The sequence below is a fragment of the Hyperolius riggenbachi genome, chromosome 1 (assembly GCF_040937935.1).
Source record: "Hyperolius riggenbachi isolate aHypRig1 chromosome 1, aHypRig1.pri, whole genome shotgun sequence".
NCBI classification, from domain to species: Eukaryota; Metazoa; Chordata; class Amphibia; order Anura; family Hyperoliidae; genus Hyperolius; species Hyperolius riggenbachi.
Window position 1 is genome coordinate 3,160,756 of NC_090646.1, and position 25,290 is coordinate 3,186,045.

Genomic DNA, 25,290 nt, shown 5'->3' on the forward strand with positions numbered 1-25,290 from the left:
GCGGCGAGACCCCCGTGGGACAGAGGACGGCGTGGGAAGCCTCATTAGGATCCGGAGGCTTCCCCCACCCGAGGTGAGTACCCCCCAGGGGATCTTTTTAATGTTACAGAGTCTCTTTAAGGACCCTCTGCACGGCCCAGGATATGAGCTGTGGTGGAGAGATCTAATGTGATGGCTATGAGCTGTGGTGGAGAGATCTGATGTGATGGATATGAGCTGTGGTGGAGAGATCTGATGTGATGGTTATGAGCTGTGGTGGAGAGATCTGATGTGATGGATATGAGCTGTGGTGGAGAGATCTGATGTGACGGATATGAGCTGTGGTGGAGAGATCTGATGTGACGATATGAACTGTGGTGGGGAGATCTGATGTGATGGGTATGAGCTGTGGTGGAGAGATCTGATGTGATGGATATGAGCTGTGGTGGAGAGATCTGATGTGATGGTTATGAGCTGTGGTGGAGAGATCTGATGTGATGGATATGAGCTGTGGTGGAGAGATCTGATGTGAGGGATATGAGCTGTGGTGGAGAGATCTGATGTGATGGTTATGAGCTGTGGTGGAGAGATCTGATGTGATGGATATGAGCTGTGGTGGAGAGATCTGATGTGATGGTTATGAGCTGTGGTGGAGAGATCTGATGTGAGGGATATGAGCTGTGGTGGAGAGATCTGATGTGAGGGATATGAGCTGTGGTGGAGAGATCTGATGTGATGGTTATGAGCTGTGGTGGAGAGATCTGATGTGACGGATATGAGCTGTGGTGGAGAGATCTGATGTGACGGATATGAACTGTGGTGGAGAGTTCTGATGTGACGGATGTGAGCTGTGGTGGAGAGATCTGATGTGATGGATATTAGCTGTGGGGGAGAGTTCTGATGTGACAGGTATGAGCTGTGGTGGAGAGATCTGATGTGAGGGATATGAGCTGTGGTGGAGAGTTCTGATGTGACAGGTATGAGCTGTGGTGGCAGTGGCGTAGCTAATTAGGCGTGGGCCCCGATGCAAGTTTTACAATGGGGCCCCCAAGCATTCTATACATAACAATTGATACGGCGCACCAAAACCTGCCAATGGCAACTACAGTGTCAGAGGCGCAAGAAGGGGATGGGGAGCAGTTTGTTAATGATTATCATCATTTAAAGTATCTATAGAAGTGATTATTATGAGCACAGGACCAATAGAGAGCTAAAATTGTAGTTGAGGGAGGCTCTTTCGGGGCCCCTATGGCCCAAGGGCCCGATGCGGTCGCTACCTCTGCAACCCCTATTGCTACGCCCCTGTGTGGTGGAAATATCTGATGTGATGGATATGAGCTGTGGTGGAGAGTTCTGATGTGAAAGGTATGAGCTGTGGTGGAAATATCTGATGTGATGGGTATGAGCTGTGGTGGAGAGATCTGATGTGATGGGTATGAGCTGTGGTGGAGAGATCTGATGTGACGGATATGAGCTGTGGTGGAGAGTTCTGATGTGATGGATATGAGCTGTGGTGGAGAGATCTGATGTGATGAATATGAGCTGTGGTGGAGAGATCTGATGTGACGGATATGAGCTGTGGTGGAGAGATCTGATGTGACGGATATGAGCTGTGGTGGAGAGTTCTGATGTGATGGATATGAGCTGTGGTGGAGAGATCTGATGTGATGAATATGAGCTGTGGTGGAGAGATCTGATGTGACGGATATGAGCTGTGGTGGAGAGTTCTGATGTGAGGGATATGAGCTGTGGTGGAGAGTTCTGATGTGACGGATATGAGCTGTGGTGGAGAGATCTGATGTGATGGATATGAGCTGTGGTGGAGAGATCTGATGTGATGGATATGAGCTGTGGTGGAGAGATCTGATGTGATGGATATGAGCTGTGATGGAGAGTTCTGATCTGATGGCTATGAGCTGTGGGGGAGAGCTCTGATGTGATGGGTATGAGCTGTGGTGGAGAGATCTGGTGTGATGGGTATGAGCTGTGGTGGAGAGATCTGATGTGATGGGTATGAGCTGTGGTGGAGAGTTCTGATGTGATGGATATGAGCTGTGTTGGAGAGATCTGATGTGATGGGTATGAGCTGTGGTGGAGAGATCTGATGTGACGGATATGAGCTGTGGTGGAGAGATCTGATGTGACGGATATGAGCTGTGGTGGAGAGTTCTGATGTGATGGATATGAGCTGTGGTGGAGAGTTCTGATGTGACGGATATGAGCTGTGGTGGAGAGATCTGATGTGACGGATATGAGCTGTGGTGGAGAGATCTGATGTGATGGATATGAGCTGTGGTGGAGAGATCTGATGTGATGGATATGAGCTGTGGTGGAGAGATCTGATGTGATGGATATGAGCTGTGATGGAGAGTTCTGATCTGATGGCTATAAGCTGTGGGGGAGAGCTCTGATGTGATGGGTATGAGCTGTGGTGGAGAGATCTGATGTGATGGATATGAGCTGTGGTGGAGAGATCTGATGTGACGGATATGAGCTGTGGTGGAGAGATCTGATGTGACGGATATGAGCTGTGGTGGAGAGATCTGATGTGACGGATATGAGCTGTGGTGGAGAGATCTGATGTGACGGATATGAGCTGTGGTGGAGAGATCTGATGTGATGGATATGAGCTGTGGTGGAGAGATCTGATGTGACGGATATGAGCTGTGGTGGAGAGTTCTGGTGTGACGGATATGAGCTGTGGTGGAGAGATCTGATGTGATGGATATGAGCTGTGGTGGAGAGTTCTGATGTGACGGATATGAGCTGTGGTGGAGAGATCTGATGTGACGGATATGAGCTGTGGTGGAGAGATCTGATGTGATGGATATGAGCTGTGATGGAGAGTTCTGATCTGATGGCTATGAGCTGTGGGGGAGAGCTCTGATGTGATGGGTATGAGCTGTGGTGGAGTAGTGTTGGGCGAACATCTAGATGTTCGGGTTCGGGCCGAACAGGCCGAACATGGCCGCGATGTTCGGGTGTTCGACCCGAACTCCGAACATAATGGAAGTCAATGGGGACCCGAACTTTTGTGGTTTGTAAAGCCTCCTTACATGCTACATACCCCAAATTTACAGGGTATGTGCACCTTGGGAGTGGGTACAAGAGGAAAAAAAAAATTAGCAAAAAGAGCTTATAGTTTTTGAGAAAATCGATTTTAAAGTTTCAAAGGGAAAACTGTCTTTTAAATGCGGGAAATGTCTGTTTTCTTTGCACAGGTAACATGTTTTTTGTCGGCATGCAGTCATAAATGTAATACATATAAGAGGTTCCAGGAAAAGGGACCGGTAACGCTAACCCAGCAGCAGCACACGTGATGGAACAGGAGGAGGCGCAGGAGGAGAAGGCCACGCTTTGTGAGACACAACAACCCCGGCCTTGCATGAGGGCAAGAAGCGTGCGGATAGCATGCTTTGTACCGCCATGCAGTCATAAATGTAATAAAGATAAGAGGTTCCATAAACAGGGACCGGCAACGCTAACCCAGCAGCAGAAGCAGCAGCAGACGTGATGGAACAGGAGGAGGCGCAGGAGGAGAAGGCCACGCTTTGTGAGACACAACAACCCAGGCCTTGCATGAGGGCAAGAAGCGTGCGGATAGCATGCTTTGTACCGCCATGCAGTCATAAATGTAATAAAGATAAGAGGTTCCATAAACAGGGACCGGCAACGCTAACCCAGCAGCAGCAGCAGCAGCAGCAGACGTGATGGAACAGGAGGAGGCGCAGAAGGAGAAGGCCACGCTTTGTGAGACACAACAACCCAGGCCTTGCATGAGGGCAAGAAGCGTGCGGATAGCATGCTTTGTACCGCCATGCAGTCATAAATGTAATAAAGATAAGAGGTTCCATAAACAGGGACCGGCAACGCTAACCCAGCAGCAGAAGCAGCAGCAGACGTGATGGAACAGGAGGAGGCGCAGGAGGAGAAGGCCACGCTTTGTGAGACACAACAACCCAGGCCTTGCATGAGGGCAAGAAGCGTGCGGATAGCATGCTTTGTACCGCCATGCAGTCATAAATGTAATAAAGATAAGAGGTTCCATAAACAGGGACCGGCAACGCTAACCCAGCAGCAGCAGCAGCAGCAGCAGCAGACGTGATGGAACAGGAGGAGGCGCAGGAGGAGAAGGCCACGCTTTGTGAGACACAACAACCCAGGCCTTGCATGAGGGCAAGAAGCGTGCGGATAGCATGCTTTGTACCGCCATGCAGTCATAAATGTAATAAAGATAAGAGGTTCCATAAACAGGGACCGGCAACGCTAACCCAGCAGCAGCAGCAGCAGCAGCAGACGTGATGGAACAGGAGGAGGCGCAGGAGGAGAAGGCCACGCTTTGTGAGACACAACAACCCAGGCCTTGCATGAGGGCAAGAAGCGTGCGGATAGCATGCTTTGTACCGCCATGCAGTCATAAATGTAATAAAGATAAGAGGTTCCATAAACAGGGACCGGCAACGCTAACCCAGCAGCAGCAGCAGCAGCAGCAGACGTGATGGAACAGGAGGAGGCGCAGGAGGAGAAGGCCACGCTTTGTGAGACACAACAACCCAGGCCTTGCATGAGGGCAAGAAGCGTGCGGATAGCATGCTTTGTACCGCCATGCAGTCATAAATGTAATACAGATGAGAGGTTCAATAAACAGGGACCGGAAACGCTACACCATCCCAGATGTTCATTGGTCATGTTACTTGGTTGGGGTCCTGGAGTGTTGCGTAGTCGTTTCCAATCCAGGATTGATTCATTTTAATTTGAGTCAGACGGTCTGCATTTTCTGTGGAGAGGCGGATACGCCAATCTGTGACGATGCCTCAGGCAGCACTGAAACAGCGTTCCGACATAACGCTGGCTGCCGGGCAAGCCAGCACCTCTATTGCGTACATTGCCAGTTCGTGCCAGGTGTCTAGCTTCGATACCCAATAGTTGAAGGGTGCAGATGGATTGTTAGACACAGCTACGCCATCTGACATGTAGTCCTTGACCATCTTCTCCAGGCGATCGGTGTTGGAGGTGGATCTGCACGCTTGCTGTTCAGTGGGCTGCTGCTGCATGGGTGTCAGAAAATTTTCCCACTCCAAGGACACTGCCCATACCATTCCCTTTTGGGCACTAGCTGCGGCTTGTGTTGTTTGCTGCCCTCCTGGTCGGCCTGGGTTTGCGGAAGTCAATCTGTCGGCGTACAACTGGCTAGAGGAGGGGGAGGATGTCAATCTCCTCTCTAAAGTCTCCACAAGGGCCTGCTGGTATTCTTCCATTTTGACCTGTCTGACTCTTTCTTCAAGCAGTTTTGGAACATTGTGTTTGTACCGTGGATCCAGAAGGGTATATAAACCCAGTAATTGGTGTTGTCCCGAATGCGCACAATGCGTGGGTCGCGTTCAATGCAGTCTAGCATGAATTGAGCCATGTGTGCCAGAGTCCTACCAGAATCCTCATCATCCTCTTGTGAGCGTTGTGATAGTTGTTGTGATGCATCATAGTCGTCACCTTCTTCCTGGTCTGCTTCTGCTGACCATTCGCGCTGAATTGTGGAAGTCCAACGTGCACCGCTCTGGCCCTCGTCAGTGGTGGCAGGAAATTCCTGCTCCAACTCCAGCTGTTCCTCCTCCTCTTCTTCGTCATGTGTCAGCTTAGCCAACCTTAAAGCGCGAATGAGATTACTCCCATTATCACACACAACCATGGCCGGTTTCAGGTCCAGCGGTGCCAGCCACAAATCCATCTGTTCCTTTATTCCCCTCCAAATTTCCTCCCCTGTGTGCTGCTTATCCCCAAGGCAGATCAGCTTCAGCAACGCTTGCTGACGCATGCCAACAGCTGTGCTGCACTGCTTCCACGATCCTACTGCTGCTGGTGCTGGGTTCGCGTTTCCGGATGAGGTACAGCTTTGAGATGCGTTGGAGGAGAAGGAGTCAGAGAGGTAGGTGCTGCTGTTATCCAGTGGGAGGGACGGCGGTGCAGGTGTTTGCGGCGTGGGCAACACCCGCGCCGTAGCAGGTGAGGAATCGCTGCCAGGCTCCACAAGGTTCACCCAGTGCGCGGTAAGGGAGATGTATCGACCCTGGCCGAACGCACTCGTCCAGGTGTCAGTGGTGAGGTGAACCTTGCAGGCAACGGCATTCTTCAAGCTTCGGGTTATTTTGCTGACCACGTGCTCATGCAACTCAGGCACTGCAGAGCGCGCAAAGTGGGAGCGGCTGGGAACCACGTAACGTGGGATGGTCACTGACATCATGCCCTTGAAGCTGTTTGTCTCCACCACTCGATATGGCAGCATTTCGCAGGCCAGAAGCTTGGCTATGCTGGCTGTCACTGCCACGGCCCGGGGGTCATTTGCTGGCAATTTCCTCTTGCGCTCAAACATCTCCGAGACAGACAACTGAACCGTAGGGCTGCACACCGAAGGGCTGTTGGTTGTTGTGTTTGATGAACACTGGGAGACCTCAAGAGCACTACTCTGGAAAGTGACAGTGTCAGCGTCATCTGATTTTTTTGAATGTTTTGAACCACGCAATGGCTGGGCTACTGCTGCTGCTGAGGCGGGTCTGGTGGTGAGTCTGGTGAACCCAAGGGAGGCAGTGTTGCTGGTGGTACCCTGTCCTTCCGCGTTTGCCCACAGAGTGGGATGTTTGGATAGCATGTGGCGGCTCATGCTGGTGGTGGAGAGGTTGTTAATACTTTTCCCCCTGCTCAGGCGGGTCTTGCACACCTTGCAAATCGCCATGGTAACATCCTCAGTGCAGTCTTCAAAGAAAACCCAGACTTTGGAGCACCTGCCTTGCTGGCGATTTCTGTTTGCGCCTCTTTTGCCTCTCACTTGAACTTCCACGCTTGTGGTGCCTGAAATTGCGCGCCGCCTACCTTGTGGCACAAGGCGAACTCGTGCAGCAGTGGGTTCTTCAACAGACTCATCTGTGCTGCTGCTACGACGGCGATGTTCTCGTTCACAAACAAAATCTGGGTCTATGTCCACATTGTCCATACCCTCCTCTTCCATCTCCTCAAACTCGTCATATGTCATTGTGGGGGGCCGCCGCCGTGGAGTAGAGCTCCCCAGAACAACCTCTGCGCAGCTCACTCCAACGTCGTCTGGTTATCTGGCAGTTGTGTGCGTGGTGTCGCTGCCGGTTGTGTCATCTTTGTGCCCACTGGCTCCTTGTAACTGGCTGAGGACTCGGACCTCGTGCGTGATGTGCTGGTGCTGCTTAACCCACTGCTGGACGCTTGAGAGGTCATCCAAGTAATTATCTGGTCCTGTTCTTTTGGATCTGTGAGGGTTGTTGTCCTGGACAACATGGGCGGTATTGAGTGGGTTTTCTTGGGTGCTCCCCTGTGGCCTGTACGTGAACCGTCAGGGGAAACACCTCTTCCCTTGCCCCTCCCTCTTTCACCGGATTTCTTCCTCATTTCACTTATCCTTACAGTACACGCTGACTGGCAGCAGTACAGTGGCAGTACAGAAATGCTATACAGTGGTGGGTGAGCGGTGTACCACTATTGCCAGCAGCGACACAGAGCACAATGCTGTACAGTGGCGGGTGAGCGGTGTACTACTGTTCCCAGCAGACACAGAGTGGCAGTAAACACAATGCTATATAGTGTGGCTGAGCCGTGTACACAGAGTGGCAGTAAACACAATGCTATATAGTGTGGCTGAGCCGTGTACACAGAGTGGCAGTAAACACAATGCTATATAGTCTGCTATATAGTCACCCCGAACGGGGTGATGTTCTGCAGAACCCGAACAGTGGCGAACACTGTTCGCCCAACACTACTGGGAACGCAGATTTTAGTACCTAAACACACGATACAACATGTTTTCCGGGGTCGGACTCTGAGGCACATACAGATGGTCCCGATCATCATCCTCATCATACAACTCTTCTCCTGAGTCTGACCCACCCACCACCTCTGCCACCCCAACATCCCCAGACACAGACCCCTCATCGTCCTCAACATTAACTTGGGATGCTGGCCTGAGCCCGACCTCCTCCTCCACATCAGGCCCCATCATCTCCTCAATGGCAGCCCTCATTAATCGCTCTGGCGCCGGACCGATGGACACAACGTTCTCCTCCGGGGAGGGCTGCTGCTGACCACTGGCTGCTGGGGTGGATGTTATAGCTTGCGTGGGGCGTTGGCTGTTGCTGTTGTTGGGAGTGCTGCTCACAGCGGAGGTCTCTGAGGAACTCATGGTGAGCTCATATAGTGGTTGACGGTGAGTGGAGTATTACTGATCCCAGCAATATACACATTGACTGGCAGAGTACGCAATGCTATATAGTGTGGCTGAGCCGTGTACACAGAGTGGCAGTGAACAATGCTATATAGTCTGGCTGAGCGGTGTACACAGAGTGGCAGTAAACAATGCTATATAGTCTGGCTGAGCGGTGTACACACAGTGGCAGTAAACAATGCTATATAGTCTGGCTGAGCCATGTACACAGAGTGGCAGTGAACAATGCTATATAGTCTGGCTGAGCCATGTACACAGAGTGGCAGTGAACAATGCTATATAGTCTGGCTGAGCCATGTACACAGAGTGGCAGTGAACAATGCTATATAGTCTGGCTGAGCGGTGTACACACAGTGGCAGTGAACAATGCTATATAGTCTGGCTGAGCCATGTACACAGAGTGGCAGTGAACAATGCTATATAGTCTGGCTGAGCGGTGTACACACAGTGGCAGTACACACAATGCTATATAGTCTGGCTGAGCGGTGTACACACAGTGGCAGTACACACAATGCTATATAGTCTGGCTGAGCCGTGTACACAGAGTGGCAGTAAACAATGCTATATAGTCTGGCTGAGCGGTGTACACACAGTGGCAGTACACACAATGCTATATAGTCTGGCTGAGCCGTGTACACACAGTGGCAGTACACACAATGCTATATAGTCTGGCTGAGCCGTGTACACACAGTGGCAGTAAACAATGCTATATATATAGCGTGGCTGAGCGAGGTACACAGTGGCAGTAAACAGAATGCTATATAATGTGGCTGAGCGAGGTACACAGAGTGGCAGTAAACAGAATGCTATATAGTGTGGCTGAGCGAGCGGTGTACCACTATTCCCAGCAGACACAGAACAGTAAACAGAATGCTATATAGTGTGGCTGAGCGAGCGGTGTACCACTATTCCCAGCAGACACAGAACAGTGAACAGAATGCTAATGCTATATAATGTGGCTGAGCGAGGTACACAGAGTGGCAGTAAACAGAATGCTATATAGTGTGGCTGAGCGAGCGGTGTACTACTATTCCCAGCAGACACAGAACAGTAAACAGAATGCTATATAGTGTGGCTGAGCGAGCGGTGTACCACTATTCCCAGCAGACACAGAACAGTGAACAGAATGCTATATAGTGTGGCTGAGCGAGCGGTGTACCACTATTCCCAGCAGACACAGAACAGTGAACAGAATGCTATATAATGTGGCTGAGCGAGGTACACAGAGTGGCAGTAAACAGAATGCTATATAGTGTGGCTGAGCGAGCGGTGTACTACTATTCCCAGCAGACACAGAACAGTAAACAGAATGCTATATAGTGTGGCTGAGCGAGCGGTGTACCACTATTCCCAGCAGACACAGAACAGTAAACAGAATGCTATATAGTGTGGCTGAGCGAGCGGTGTACCACTATTCCCAGCAGACACAGAACAGTGAACAGAATGCTATATAGTGTGGCTGAACGAGCGGTGTACTACTGTTCCCAGCAGACACAGAACAGTACACAGAATGCTATATAGTGTGGCTGAACGAGCGGTGTACTACTGTTCCCAGCAGACACAGAACAGTACACAGAATGCTATATAGTGTGGCTGAACGAGCGGTGTACTACTGTTCCCAGCAGACACAGAACAGTACACAGAATGCTATATAGTGTGGCTGAACGAGCGGTGTACCACTATTCCCAGCAGACACAGAACAGTACACAGAATGCTATATAGTGTGGCTGAACGAGCGGTGTACCACTATTCCCAGCAGACACAGAACAGTACACAGAATGCTATATAGTGTGGCTGAACGAGCGGTGTACTACTGTTCCCAGCAGACACAGAACAGTACACAGAATGCTATATAGTGTGGCTGAACGAGCGGTGTACCACTATTCCCAGCAGACACAGAACAGTACACAGAATGCTATATAGTGTGGCTGAACGAGCGGTGTACCACTATTCCCAGCAGACACAGAACAGTACACAGAATGCTATATAGTGTGGCTGAACGAGCGGTGTACTACTGTTCCCAGCAGACACAGAACAGTACACAGAATGCTATATAGTGTGGCTGAACGAGCGGTGTACCACTATTCCCAGCAGACACAGAACAGTACACAGAATGCTATATAGTGTGGCTGAACGAGCGGTGTACCACTATTCCCAGCAGACACAGAACAGTACACAGAATGCTATATAGTGTGGCTGAACGAGCGGTGTACTACTGTTCCCAGCAGTGACACACAATGACTGGGGGGGACCCTGGCTAGCGTGGCTGGAGCGCGAACTACCCTGCCTGCCTACCCAAAGCTAAACCCACAGACAAATGGCGGAGATATGACGTGGTTCGGGTATTTATTTACCCGAACCACGTGACAGTTCGGCCAATCAGAGCGCGTTCGGGTCCGAACCACGTGACCCGTTCGGCCAATCACAGCGCTAGCCGGACGTTCGGGGAACGTTCGGCCATGCGCTCTTAGTTCGGCCATGTGGCCGAACGGTTTGGCCGAACACCATCAGGTGTTCGGCCGAACTCGAACATCACCCGAACAGGGTGATGTTCTGCAGAACCCGAACAGTGGCGAACACTGTTCGCCCAACACTATGGTGGAGAGATCTGATGTGATGGATATGAGCTGTGGTGGAGAGATCTGATGTGACGGATATGAGCTGTGGTGGAGAAATCTGATGTGACGGATATGAGCTGTGGTGGAGAGATCTGATGTGACGGATATGAGCTGTGGTGGAGAGATCTGATTTGACGGATATGAGCTGTAGTGGAGAGATCTGATGTGATGGATATGAGCTGTGGTGGAGAGATCTGATGTGATGGATATGAGCTGTGGTGGAGAGTTCTGGTGTGACGGATATGAGCTGTGGTGGAGAGATCTGATGTGATGGATATGAGCTGTGGTGGAGAGTTCTGATGTGACGGATATGAGCTGTGGTGGAGAGTTCTGATGTGATGGGTATGAGCTGTGGTGGAGAGTTCTGATGTGACGGATATGAGCTGTGGTGGAGAGATCTGATGTGATGGCTATGAGCTGTGGTGGAGAGATCTGAAGTGACGGATATGAGCTGTGGTGGAGAGTTCTGATGTGAAGTATATGAGCTGTGGTGGAGAGATCTGATGTGACGGCTATGAGCTGTGGTGGAGAGATCTGATGTGATGGATATGAGCTGTGGTGGAGACATCTGATGTGATGGATATGAGCTGTGTTGGAGAGTTCTGATGGGACGGATGTGAGCTGTGGTGGAGAGATCTGATGTGACGGATATGAGCTGTGGTGGAGAGTTCTGATGGGACGGATATGAGCTGTGGTGGAGAGATCTGATGTGAGGGATATGAGCTGTGGTGGAGAGATCTGATGTGACGGATATGAGCTGTGGTGGAGAGATCTGATGTGACGGATATGAGCTGTGGTGGAGAGATCTGATGTGACGGATATGAGCTGTGGTGGAGAGTTCTGATGTGATGGATATGAGCTGTGGTGGAGAGTTCTGATGTGACGGATATGAGCTGTGGTGGAGAGATCTGAAGTGACGGATATGAGCTGTGGTGGAGAGTTCTGGTGTGACGGATATGAGCTGTGGTGGAGACATCTGATGTGAAGTATATGAGCTGTGGTGGAGAGTTCTGATGGGACGGATATGAGCTGTGGTGGAGAGTTCTGATGTGATGGATATGAGCTGTGGTGGAGAGATCTGATGTGACGGATATGAGCTGTGGTGGAGAGATGTGATGTGACGGATATGAGCTGTGGTGGAGAGATCTGATGTGACGGATATGAGCTGTGGTGGAGAGTTCTGATGTGATGGATATGAGCTGTGGTGGAGAGTTCTGATGTGACGGATATGAGCTGTGGTGGAGAGATCTGAAGTGACGGATATGAGCTGTGGTGGAGAGTTCTGATGTGAGGGATATGAGCTGTGGTGGAGAGATCTGATGTGACGGATATGAGCTGTGGTGGAGAGATCTGATGTGATGGATATGAGCTGTGGTGGAGACATCTGATGTGATGGATATGAGCTGTGGTGGAGAGATCTGATGGGACGGATATGAGCTGTGGTGGAGAGATCTGATGTGACGGATATGAGCTGTGGTGGAGAGATCTGATGTGACGGATATGAGCTGTGGTGGAGAGATCTGATGTGACAGGTATGAGCTGTGGTGGAGAGATCTGATGTGACGGATATGAGCTGTGGTGGAGAGTTCTGATGTGAGGGATATGAGCTGTGGTGGAGACATCTGATGTGAAGTATATGAGCTGTGGTGGAGAGTTCTGATGTGATGGATATGAGCTGTGGTGGAGAGATCTGATGTGATGGATATGAGCTGTGGTGGAGAGATCTGATGTGAGGGATATGAGCTGTGATGGAGAGTTCTGATGTGACGGATATGAGCTGTGGTGGAGAGATCTGATGTGAGGGATATGAGCTGTGGTGGAGACATCTGATGTGACGGATATGAGCTGTGGTGGAGAGTTCTGATGTGATGGATATGAGCTGTGGTGGAGAGTTCTGATGTGAGGGATATGAGCTGTGGTGGAGAGTTCTGATGTGACGGATATGAGCTGTGGTGGAGAGTTCTGATGTGATGGATATGAGCTGTGGTGGAGAGTTCTGATGTGAGGGATATGAGCTGTGGTGGAGAGATCTGATGTGACGGATATGAGCTGTGGTGGAGAGATCTGGTGTGATGGATATGAGCTGTGGTGGAGACATCTGATGTGATGGATATGAGCTGTGGTGGAGAGATCTGATGGGACGGATATGAGCTGTGGTGGAGAGATCTGATGTGACGGATATGAGCTGTGGTGGAGAGATCTGATGTGACGGATATGAGCTGTGGTGGAGAGATCTGATGTGACAGGTATGAGCTGTGGTGGAGAGATCTGATGTGACGGATATGAGCTGTGGTGGAGAGTTCTGATGTGAGGGATATGAGCTGTGGTGGAGACATCTGATGTGAAGTATATGAGCTGTGGTGGAGAGTTCTGATGTGATGGATATGAGCTGTGGTGGAGAGATCTGATGTGATGGATATGAGCTGTGGTGGAGAGATCTGATGTGAGGGATATGAGCTGTGATGGAGAGTTCTGATGTGACGGATATGAGCTGTGGTGGAGAGATCTGATGTGAGGGATATGAGCTGTGGTGGAGACATCTGATGTGACGGATATGAGCTGTGGTGGAGAGTTCTGATGTGATGGATATGAGCTGTGGTGGAGAGTTCTGATGTGAGGGATATGAGCTGTGGTGGAGAGTTCTGATGTGACGGATATGAGCTGTGGTGGAGAGATCTGAAGTGACGGATATGAGCTGTGGTGGAGAGTTCTGATGTGAGGGATATGAGCTGTGGTGGAGAGATCTGATGTGACGGATATGAGCTGTGGTGGAGAAATCTAATGTGATGGATATGAGCTGTGGTGGAGAGTTCTGATGTGACGGATATGAGCTGTGGTGGAGACATCTGATGTGAAGTATATGAGCTGTGGTGGAGAGTTCTGATGGGACGGATATGAGCTGTGGTGGAGACATCTGATGTGAAGTATATGAGCTGTGGTGGAGAGTTCTGGTGTGACGGATATGAGTTGTGGTGGAGACATCTGATGTGAAGTATATGAGCTGTGGTGGAGAGTTCTGATGTGACGGATATGAGCTGTGGTGGAGAGATCTGAAGTGACGGATATTATTATTATTATTATTATTATTATTATTTTTTATTTATATAGCGCCAACATATTCCGCAGCGCTTTACAAAGCACAATAAGACGACAAGGGGAACATAGATACAACTAACAAATATACAGCAGAGTTCCAAGCAGCACAAATATTGTTACAAAAACAGTAAACATTAGGAGAATGACCCTGCCCTTGCGAGCTTACAATCTAATGGGTAGTGGGGGACACACTAGGTAAGGGGGTGGAGGATGGATGAGGCAGTGATTCTTTGCCTCTGATTACATTGTGACAAATAAGTAAATAAAGGGCTATAGAATGTTATAAGCTTGTCTGAAAAGGTGTGTTTTAAGAGTGCGTTTGAAGATGTCCAGGTTTGGAGCATGACGTACAGGCTGTGGAAGAGAGTTCCAGATAAGGGCTGATGCTCGTGTAAAGTCCTGGATGCGAGCATGAGAGGAGGTGATCAGCTTAGAGGCCAGGAGAATTTCTTGGGAGGAGCGAAGGTTGCGGGAGGGACAATATCTTGAGATTAGTGAGGAGATGTATGGAGGAGACAACTCGTGGAGGGCTTTGTATGTTAGAGTCAGGAGTTTGAACTGGATCCTCTGGGTAATGGGTAACCAGTGGAGAGAATGGCACAGTGGGGCTGCATCAGAAGAGCGTGTGGAAAGGTGAATGAGGCGGGCCGCTGCATTTAGAAGGGATTGGAGAGGAGCTAGCCTGTTTTTTGGTAGGCCACAGAGCAGGGTGTTGCAGTAGTCTAGGCGGGAGATGATTAAGGCATGAACAAGCATTTTGGTGGCCTCTTGTGTGAGGAAGGGACGGATACGGAATATATTTTTGAGCTGGAAATAGCAGGTGGTGGTTAATGAGGCAATGTGAGGTTTAAAGGAGAGCTCTGAGTCAAGTATAACCCCCAAGCAGCGGGCCTTAGTGGTTGAGGTTATTGGGGTGTTGTCTACCGTTATGGTTGCAATTGGTGGGGGTGTAGATAGCAATGGTGGAAAAATCACAATTTCCGTTTTAGTCATGTTGAGTTTGAGGAAGCGGGAGGACATGAATGCAGAAATGGCACGTAGACAGTCGGGGACTCTGGATAGTAGTGAGGACAGGTCAGGAGCTGAGAGATAGATTTGGGTGTCATCCGCATAGAGGTGATACTGGAAGCCAAAAGAGTTAATTAGTTGTCCCAGGCCACGGGTGTAGATTGAGAAAAGAAGTGGCCCAAGAACAGAGCCTTGAGGTACACCAACAGACAGTGGGTGTGGAGAGGACTTGGTGTTAGAGAAGGAGACAGTGAAAGAGCGTCCAGAGAGATAAGAGGAGATCCAGGAATGTGCTTGTCCCTTGATTCCTAAAGATGACAGTGTCTGCAGAAGCAGAGCATGATCAACCGTGTCAAAGGCAGAGGAAAGGTCAAGGAGTATTAGAATGGAGAACTGGCCTTTGGATTTAGCTACCAGTAGGTCATTAGCAACTTTCGTGAGGGCAGTTTCAGTGGAATGGTGTGTGCGGAATCCAGATTGAAAGGGGTCAAGTAAGGAATTGGTAGAGAGAAAGGCAGACAATTCTGAATGGATGTGACGTTCCAGCAGTTTAGAAGCAAAGGGGAGGAGAGAGACAGGACGGTAGTTGGATAGAGAAGTTGGATCAAGAGAGGGTTTTTTGATTAGTGGTGTGATGATAGCTTGTTTGAATAAGGAAGGAAAAGTGCCAGTGGAGATAGAAAGGTTGAATAGAGTTGTTAGAGCGGGATTAAAGTAGGAGGAAAGCTGGGGGATTAGATGAGAGGGAATGGGGTCCAGGGCACAGGTAGTGAGATGCGCTTTGGAGATTAGTGAGGAAATGAGCTGTGGTGGAGACATCTGATGTGAAGTATATGAGCTGTGGTGGAGAGTTCTGATGGGACGGATATGAGCTGTGGTGGAGAGATCTGATGTGATGGCTATGAGCTGTGGTGGAGAGTTCTGATGTGACGGATATGAGCTGTGGTGGAGAGATCTGAAGTGACGGATATGAGCTGTGGTGGAGAGTTCTGATGTGACGGATATGAGCTGTGGTGGAGAGTTCTGGTGTGACGGATATGAGCTGTGGTGGAGAGTTCTGATGTGATGGATATGAGCTGTGGTGGAGAGATCTGAAGTGACGGATATGAGCTGTGGTGGAGAGTTCTCGTGTGACGGATATGAGCTGTGGTGGAGAGTTCTGATGTGATGGATATGAGCTGTGGTGGAGAGATCTGAAGTGACGGATATGAGCTGTGGTGGAGAGTTCTGGTGTGACGGATATGAGCTGTGGTGGAGAGTTCTGATGTGACGGATATGAGCTGTGGTGGAGAGATCTGATGGGACGGATATGAGCTGTGGTGGAGAGATCTGATGTGACGGATATGAGCTGTGGTGGAGAGATCTGATGTGACGGATATGAGCTGTGGTGGAGAGTTCTGATGTGACGGATATGAGCTGTGGTGGAGAGTTCTGATGTGACGGATATGAGCTGTGGTGGAGACATCTGATGTGAAGTATATGAGCTGTGGTGGAGAGTTCTGGTGTGACGGATATGAGCTGTGGTGGAGACATCTGATGTGAAGTATATGAGCTGTGGTGGAGAGTTCTGATGTGATGGGTATGAGCTGTGGTGGAGAGTTCTGATGGGACGGATATGAGCTGTGGTGGAGAGTTCTGATGTGATGGATATGAGCTGTGGTGGAGAGATCTGATGTGAAGTATATGAGCTGTGGTGGAGAGTTCTGATGTGATGGGTATGAGCTGTGGTGGAGAGTTCTGATGGGACGGATATGAGCTGTGGTGGAGACATCTGATGTGAAGTATATGAGCTGTGGTGGAGAGTTCTGGTGTGACGGATATGAGCTGTGGTGGAGACATCTGATGTGAAGTATATGAGCTGTGGTGGAGAGTTCTGATGTGATGGGTATGAGCTGTGGTGGAGAGTTCTGATGGGACGGATATGAGCTGTGGTGGAGAGTTCTGGTGTGACGGATATGAGCTGTGGTGGAGACATCTGATGTGAAGTATATGAGCTGTGGTGGAGACATCTGATGTGAAGTATATGAGCTGTGGTGGAGAGTTCTGATGTGATGGGTATGAGCTGTGGTGGAGAGTTCTGATGGGACGGATATGAGCTGTGGTGGAGAGTTCTGATGTGATGGATATGAGCTGTGGTGGAGACATCTGATGTGAAGTATATGAGCTGTGGTGGAGAGTTCTGATGTGATGGGTATGAGCTGTGGTGGAGAGTTCTGATGGGACGGATATGAGCTGTGGTGGAGAGTTCTGATGTGATGGATATGAGCTGTGGTGGAGACATCTGATGTGAAGTATATGAGCTGTGGTGGAGAGTTCTGATGTGATGGGTATGAGCTGTGGTGGAGAGTTCTGATGGGACGGATATGAGCTGTGGTGGAGAGTTCTGATGTGACGGATATGAGCTGTGGTGGAGAGATCTGATGTGAGGGATATGAGCTGTGGTGGAGAGATCTGATGTGAGGGATATGAGCTGTGGTGGAGTGTTCTGATGGGACGGATATGAGCTGTGGTGGAGAGTTCTGATGGGACGGATATGAGCTGTGGTGGAGAGTTCTGATGTGATGGATATGAGCTGTGGTGGAGAGATCTGATGTGAAGTATATAAGCTGTGGTGGAGAGTTCTGATGTGATGAGTATGAGCTGTGGTGGAGAGTTCTGATGGGACGGATATGAGCTGTGGTGGAGACATCTGATGTGAAGTATATGAGCTGTGGTGGAGAGTTCTGGTGTGACGGATATGAGCTGTGGTGGAGACATCTGATGTGAAGTATATGAGCTGTGGTGGAGAGTTCTGATGTGATGGGTATGAGCTGTGGTGGAGAGTTCTGATGGGACGGATATGAGCTGTGGTGGAGAGTTCTGGTGTGACGGATATGAGCTGTGGTGGAGACATCTGATGTGAAGTATATGAGCTGTGGTGGAGAGTTCTGATGTGATGGGTATGAGCTGTGGTGGAGAGTTCTGATGGGACGGATATGAGCTGTGGTGGAGAGTTCTGATGTGATGGATATGAGCTGTGGTGGAGACATCTGATGTGAAGTATATGAGCTGTGGTGGAGAGTTCTGATGTGATGGGTATGAGCTGTGGTGGAGAGTTCTGATGTGATGGATATGAGCTGTGGTGGAGACATCTGATGTGAAGTATATGAGCTGTGGTGGAGAGTTCTGATGTGATGGGTATGAGCTGTGGTGGAGAGTTCTGATGGGACGGATATGAGCTGTGGTGGAGAGTTCTGATGTGATGGATATGAGCTGTGGTGGAGACATCTGATGTGAAGTATATGAGCTGTGGTGGAGAGTTCTGATGTGATGGGTATGAGCTGTGGTGGAGAGTTCTGATGTGATGGATATGAGCTGTGGTGGAGACATCTGATGTGAAGTATATGAGCTGTGGTGGAGAGTTCTGATGTGATGGGTATGAGCTGTGGTGGAGAGTTCTGATGGGACGGATATGAGCTGTGGTGGAGAGTTCTGATGTGATGGATATGAGCTGTGGTGGAGACATCTGATGTGAAGTATATGAGCTGTGGTGGAGAGTTCTGATGTGATGGGTATGAGCTGTGGTGGAGAGATCTGATGTGACGGATATAAGCTGTGTTGGAGAGTTCTGATGTGAGGGATATGAGCTGTGGTGGAGAGTTCTGATGGGACGGATATGAGCTGTGGTGGAGAGATCTGATGTGATGGATATGAGCTGTGGTGGAGACATCTGATGTGAAGTATATGAGCTGTGGTGGAGAGTTCTGATGTGATGGGTATGAGCTGTGGTGGAGAGTTCTGATGGGACGGATATGAGCTGTGGTGGAGAGTTCTGATGTGATGGATATGAGCTGTGGTGGAGACATCTGATGTGAAGTATATGAGCTGTGGTGGAGAGTTCTGATGTGATGGGTATGAGCTGTGGTGGAGAGATCTGATGTGACGGATATGAGCTGTGTTGGAGAGTTCTGATGTGAGGGATATGAGCTGTGGTGGAGAGTTCTGATGGGACGGATATGAGCTGTGGTGGAGAGATCTGATGTGAGGGATATGAGCTGTGGTGGAGAGTTCTGATGGGACGGATATGAGCTGTGGTGGAGAGTTCTGATGTGATGGATATGAGCTGTGGTGGAGAGATCTGATGTGATGGATATGAGCTGTGGTGGAGAGATCTGATGTGATGGTTATGAGCTGTGGTGGAGAGTTCTGATGGGACGGATATGAGCTGTGGTGGAGAGTTCTGATGGGACGGATATGAGCTGTGGTGGAGAGATCTGATGTGATGGATATGAGCTGTGGTGGAGAGTTCTGGTGTGATGAATATGAGCTGTGGTGGAGAGATCTGATGTGAGGGATATGAGCTGTGGTGGAGAGATCTGATGTGATGGGTATGAGCTGTGGTGGAGAGATCTGATGTGACGGATATGAGCTGTGGTGGAGAGTTCTGATGTGACAGGTATGAGCTGTGGTGGAGAGATCTGATGTGATGGATATGAGCTGTGGTGGAGAGTTCTGATGTGATGGCTATGAGCTGTGGTGGAGAGTTCTGATGTGATGGATATGAGCTGTGGTGGAGAGATCTGATGTGAAGTATATGAGCTGTGGTGGAGAGTTCTGATGTGATGGGTATGAGCTGTGGTGGAGAGATCTGATGTGAGGGATATGAGCTGTGGTGGAGAAATCTGATGTGATGGGTATGAGCTGTGGTGGAGACATCTGATGTGAGGGATATGAGCTGTGGTGGAGAGATCTGATGTGAGGGATATGAGCTGTGGTGGAGAGTTCTGGTGTGATGGATATGAGCTGTGGTGGAGAGATCTGATGTGAGGGATATGAGCTGTGGTGGAGAGTTCTGATGGGACGGATATGAGCTGTGGTGGAGACATCTGATGTGAAGTATATGAGCTGTGGTGGAGAGTTCTGATGGGACGGATATGAGCTGTGGTGGAGAGTTCTGATGGGACAGATATGAGCTGTGGTGGAGAGATCTGATGTGATGGATATGAGCTGTGGTGGAGAGTTCTGATGTGAAGTATATGAGCTGTGGTGGAGAGTTCTGATGTGATGGATATGAGCTGTGGTGGAGAGTTCTGATGTGAAGTATATGAGCTGTGGTGGAGAGTTCTGATGTGATGGATATGATGAGCTGTGGTGGAGACATCTGATGGGACGGATATGAGCTGTGGTGGAGAGATCTGATGGGACGGATATGAGCTGTGGTGGAGAGATCTGATGGGACGGATATGAGCTGTGGTGAAGAGATCTGATGTGATGGGTATGAGCTGTGGTGGAGAGATCTGAAGTGACGGATATGAGCTGTGGTGGAGAGATCTGATGTGATGGGTATGATGAGCTGTGGTGGAGACATCTGATGTCATGGATATGAGCTGTGGTGAAGAGATCTGATGTGACGGATATGAGCTGTGGTGGAGACATCTGATGTGATGGATATGAGCTGTGGTGGAGAGTTCTGATGTGATGGATATGAGCTGTGGTGGAGACATCTGATGTGAAGTATATGAGCTGTGGTGGAGAGTTCTGATGGGACTTGTCTTCCAGGTCGCCACCTGGGCTGCTCTCAGCTCTTTGATGGGATGGGCAGAGAATTCGCTCACGCATGGCAACTTGGAGACATCCACTTCGATGATGATGAACACTTTGTGCCCCCAAACAGCGACCAGGGGATCAGCCTTCTGAAGGTGAGTGGTGGGGGGAGGGAGGCTATTGCTATTGTTATTAGTACTGCCTGCTAAACACCCCACAGACAGGAAGCAAACACAGCATACAATAATATTCATTATCAGTGGGGAAAAGAATGATTTCATTCCCTGATAACCTACTTACAAAGAAACAATCAGTTTGGCACTTTTATGGCAGCTTGATTTTGAGGGAGAGACAGAATATCAACCCAAAATCCAGAAAACAACATTACATAAATGCAGGGGTGTAACTAGACATCACTGCCCCCCCCCCCCCCCCCCCCCCCTTCCCCATCTGATCTCCCTCACTTTCTGCACAGGAAAACTGAGGACCAATGGGTTTTCCCCATGCAGATAAAAACACTTAGACTTAAAGGAAACGTCAGGCAATCTATGCTACCCCCAGATCTACTTACCCGGGGCTTCCTCCAGCCCCTTGCAGCTGACAAGTCCCTCGTTGCAGCTCTGCTCCCAGTCAGGGCCGCCATCAGAATTTTCTGGGCCCCACACTTGGCAAACCTACAGGGCCCCCTCACGCCAAATAACAGTCTGATAGGTAGATTGTGCGGGGGCGGAGCCACGGTATGTGGGGTAGAGTCAACGCAACTTGCCTGTCGCCCATAACAACAAGCTCTAAATGAGGCAGGGACAGTCAGACATCAATCTTACCCACTCCACTGTGTTGTAAAAGTAATCAGATGCCATAAGGTCATTAGCCTGTGTGTGATAAGAATCTAGGAATCTCTTTGGAGCGATTGCTGAATAAGGGACAGTCTACAACTTTTTTTTAAATCTGTAACTCCTTTGTTTGTAATGTTGTACATGACGTCATCAGATCTTTGCAGCAGTGAGAGACAGATGTTTTTTATGAACCCTAGGGAGCAGGGACAGTGTACAAATTCCAAAGTGTGTACGAGTCCTCATCTGTGTGGTGGACACATGCAGTTAATATATAACAATGGTGCAAGAGCAGAATAAGTTTTTTCTCTCCATGCCTTTAGTTTGTCAGTCTCTCAAACTTTTCCCCCCACGGGCACCCTGTGGCTTCTGGACCCCCCTGCGGAGGCATCCCTTGCAGGGTCTATTGTTACGCCCCTGCATAAATGCTGTACATTGGTTTGCATTGAGTGGAATAAAGATTTGATGGCTCAGTCCAGGTGGAGGAAGCTTTGTTGGAGGTCAGGCAGTCCTTGTGGTCGGTCACCAGGTCTGCTCTCAGGTGCTCAGTGGAGGAAGCTTTGTTGGAGATCATGTGTTTCTTGTGGTCGGTCACTAGGTCTGCCCTCAGGTGCTCAGTGGAGGAAGCTTTGTTGGAGGTCAGGCAGTCCTTGTGGTCGGTCACCAGGTCTGCTATCAGGAGCTCAGTGGAGGAAGCTTTGTTGGAGGTCAGGCAGTCCTTGTGGTCGGTCACTAGGTCTGCCCTCAGGTGCTCAGTGGAGGAAGCTTTGTTGGAGGTCAGGCAGTCCTTGTGGTTGGTCACCAGGTCTGCTCTCAGGTGCTCGGTGGAGGAAGCTTCGTTGGAGGTCAGATGTTTGTTGTGGTCGGTCACCAGGTCTGCTCTCAGGTGCTCAGTGGAGGAAGCTTCATTGGAGGTCAGGCAGTCCTTGTGGTTGGTCACCAGGTAGGCTCTCAGGTGCTCGGTGGAGGAAGCTTTGTTGGCGCTCAGATGTTTCTTGTGGTCGGTCACCAGGTCTGCTCTCAGGTGCTCAGTGGAGGAAGCTTCGTTGGAGGTCAGATGTTTCTTGTGGTCGGTCACCAGGTCTGCTCTCAGGTGCTCGGTGGAGGAAGCTTCATTGGAGGTCAGGCAGTCCTTGTGGTCGGTCACCAGGTAGGCTCTCAGGTGCTCGGTGGAGGAAGCTTTGTTGGCGCTCAGATGTTTCTTGTGGTCGGTCACTAGGTCTGCTCTCAGGTGCTCAGTGGAGGAAGCTTTGTTGGAAGTCAGATGTTTCTTGTGGTCGGTCACCAGGTCTGCTCTCAGGAGCTTGGTGTAGGAAGCTTCATTGGAGGTCAGGCAGTCCTTGTGGTTGGTCACCAGGTAGGCTCTCAGGTGCTCGGTGGAGGAAGCTTTGTTGGCGCTCAGATGTTTCTTGTGGTTGGTCACCAGGTCTGCTCTCAGGTGCTCGGTGGAGGAAGCTTTGTTGGCGCTCAGATGTTTCTTGTGGTCGGTCACCAGGTCTGCTCTCAGGTGCTCGGTGGAGGAAGCTTCATTGGAGATCAGGCAGTCCTTGTGGTCGGTCACCAGGTAGGCTCTCAGGTGCTCGGTGGAGGAAGCTTCGTTGGAGGTCAGGCAGTCCTTGTGGTCGGTCACCAAGTCTGCTCTCAGGTGCTCGGTGGAGGAAGCTTTGTTGGAAGTCAGACGTTTCTTGTCCTCAGTCACCAGGTCTGCTCTCAGGTGCTCAGTGGAGGAAGCTTCGTTGGAGGTCAGGCATTTTTTGTTGTTGGTCACCAGGTCTGCTCTCAGGTACTTGGTGGAAGAAGCTTTGTCGGAGGTCAGGCAGTCCTTGTGGTTGGTCACCAGGTCTGCTCTCAGGTGCTCGGTGGAGGAAGCTTTATTGAGGGTCAGGCAGTCCTTGTGGTCGGTCACCAGGTCTGCTCTCAGGTGCTCAGTGGAGGAAGCTTTGTTGGAGATCATGTGTTTCTTGTGGTCGGTCACTAGGTCTGCCCTCAGGTGCTCAGTGGAGGAAGCTTTGTTGGAGGTCAGGCAGTCCTTGTGGTCGGTCACCAGGTCTGCTATCAGGAGCTCAGTGGAGGAAGCTTTGTTGGAGGTCAGGCAGTCCTTGTGGTCGGTCACTAGGTCTGCCCTCAGGTGCTCAGTGGAGGAAGCTTTGTTGGAGGTCAGGCAGTCCTTGTGGTTGGTCACCAGGTCTGCTCTCAGGTGCTCGGTGGAGGAAGCTTCGTTGGAGGTCAGATGTTTGTTGTGGTCGGTCACCAGGTCTGCTCTCAGGTGCTCAGTGGAGGAAGCTTCATTGGAGGTCAGGCAGTCCTTGTGGTTGGTCACCAGGTAGGCTCTCAGGTGCTCGGTGGAGGAAGCTTTGTTGGCGCTCAGATGTTTCTTGTGGTCGGTCACCAGGTCTGCTCTCAGGTGCTCAGTGGAGGAAGCTTCGTTGGAGGTCAGATGTTTCTTGTGGTCGGTCACCAGGTCTGCTCTCAGGTGCTCGGTGGAGGAAGCTTCATTGGAGGTCAGGCAGTCCTTGTGGTCGGTCACCAGGTAGGCTCTCAGGTGCTCGGTGGAGGAAGCTTTGTTGGCGCTCAGATGTTTCTTGTGGTCGGTCACTAGGTCTGCTCTCAGGTGCTCAGTGGAGGAAGCTTTGTTGGAAGTCAGATGTTTCTTGTGGTCGGTCACCAGGTCTGCTCTCAGGAGCTTGGTGTAGGAAGCTTCATTGGAGGTCAGGCAGTCCTTGTGGTTGGTCACCAGGTAGGCTCTCAGGTGCTCGGTGGAGGAAGCTTTGTTGGCGCTCAGATGTTTCTTGTGGTTGGTCACCAGGTCTGCTCTCAGGTGCTCGGTGGAGGAAGCTTTGTTGGCGCTCAGATGTTTCTTGTGGTCGGTCACCAGGTCTGCTCTCAGGTGCTCGGTGGAGGAAGCTTCATTGGAGATCAGGCAGTCCTTGTGGTCGGTCACCAGGTAGGCTCTCAGGTGCTCGGTGGAGGAAGCTTCGTTGGAGGTCAGGCAGTCCTTGTGGTCGGTCACCAAGTCTGCTCTCAGGTGCTCGGTGGAGGAAGCTTTGTTGGAAGTCAGACGTTTCTTGTCCTCAGTCACCAGGTCTGCTCTCAGGTGCTCAGTGGAGGAAGCTTCGTTGGAGGTCAGGCATTTTTTGTTGTTGGTCACCAGGTCTGCTCTCAGGTACTTGGTGGAAGAAGCTTTGTCGGAGGTCAGGCAGTCCTTGTGGTTGGTCACCAGGTCTGCTCTCAGGTGCTCGGTGGAGGAAGCTTTGTCGGAGATCAAACAATTCTTGTGGTTGGTCACCAGGTCTGCTCTCAGGTGCTCGGTGGAGGAAGCTTTATTGAGGGTCAGGCAGTCCTTGTGGTCGGTCACCAGGTCTGCTCTCAGGTGCTCGGTGGAGGAAGCTTCATTGAGAGTCAGGCAGTCCTTGTGGTCGGTCACCAGGTCTGCTCTCAGGTGCTCGGTGGAGGAAGCTTCGTTGGAGGTCAGGCAGTCCTTGTGGTCGGTCACCAGGTCTGCTCTCAGGTGCTCAGTGGAGGAAGCTTCGTTGGAGGTCAGGCAGTCCTTGTGGTTGGTCACCAGGTCTGCTCTCTCAGGTGCTTGGTGTAGGAAGCTTCGTTGGAGGTCAGGCAGTCCTTGTGGTCGGTCACCAGGTAGGCTCTCAGGTACTTGGTGGAGGAAGCTTTGTCGGAGATCAAACAATTCTTGTGGTCGGTCACCAGGTCTGCTCTCAGGTGCTCGGTGGAGGAAGCTTTGTTGGAGCTCAGATGTTTCTTGTGGTCGGTCACCAGGTCTGCTCTCCGGATCAGTGAATAATGGCGCACAGAGCCTATGCATAAAAATGGCGCCGCATTAGAAAGATACGCTTATCGCTATTTATCGTTAGTACTGCATAATAATGGCGCACAGGGAAAAAAAAAGAAAAACGGCACACACTAACGTTATTTATCAATAGTGCCGTTCATTTGCCAAACAGCAGACGTTATTGCCCACAGTAACGTTATTTATCAA

At 50.4% G+C, this 25,290-nt stretch overlaps 1 protein-coding gene across 1 annotated transcript in view; it reads left to right on the forward strand.

The window, feature by feature from the left end:
* LOC137524709 (matrix metalloproteinase-21-like) overlaps positions 1-25,290 on the forward strand; it is a 181,518-nt gene that overhangs the window by 33,089 nt on the left and 123,139 nt on the right. Inside the window, exon 3 of the mRNA XM_068244876.1 lies at positions 20,479-20,618. Coding sequence (XP_068100977.1) covers positions 20,479-20,618 — 140 coding nt within the window. The remainder of the gene's footprint in view (positions 1-20,478; positions 20,619-25,290) is intronic.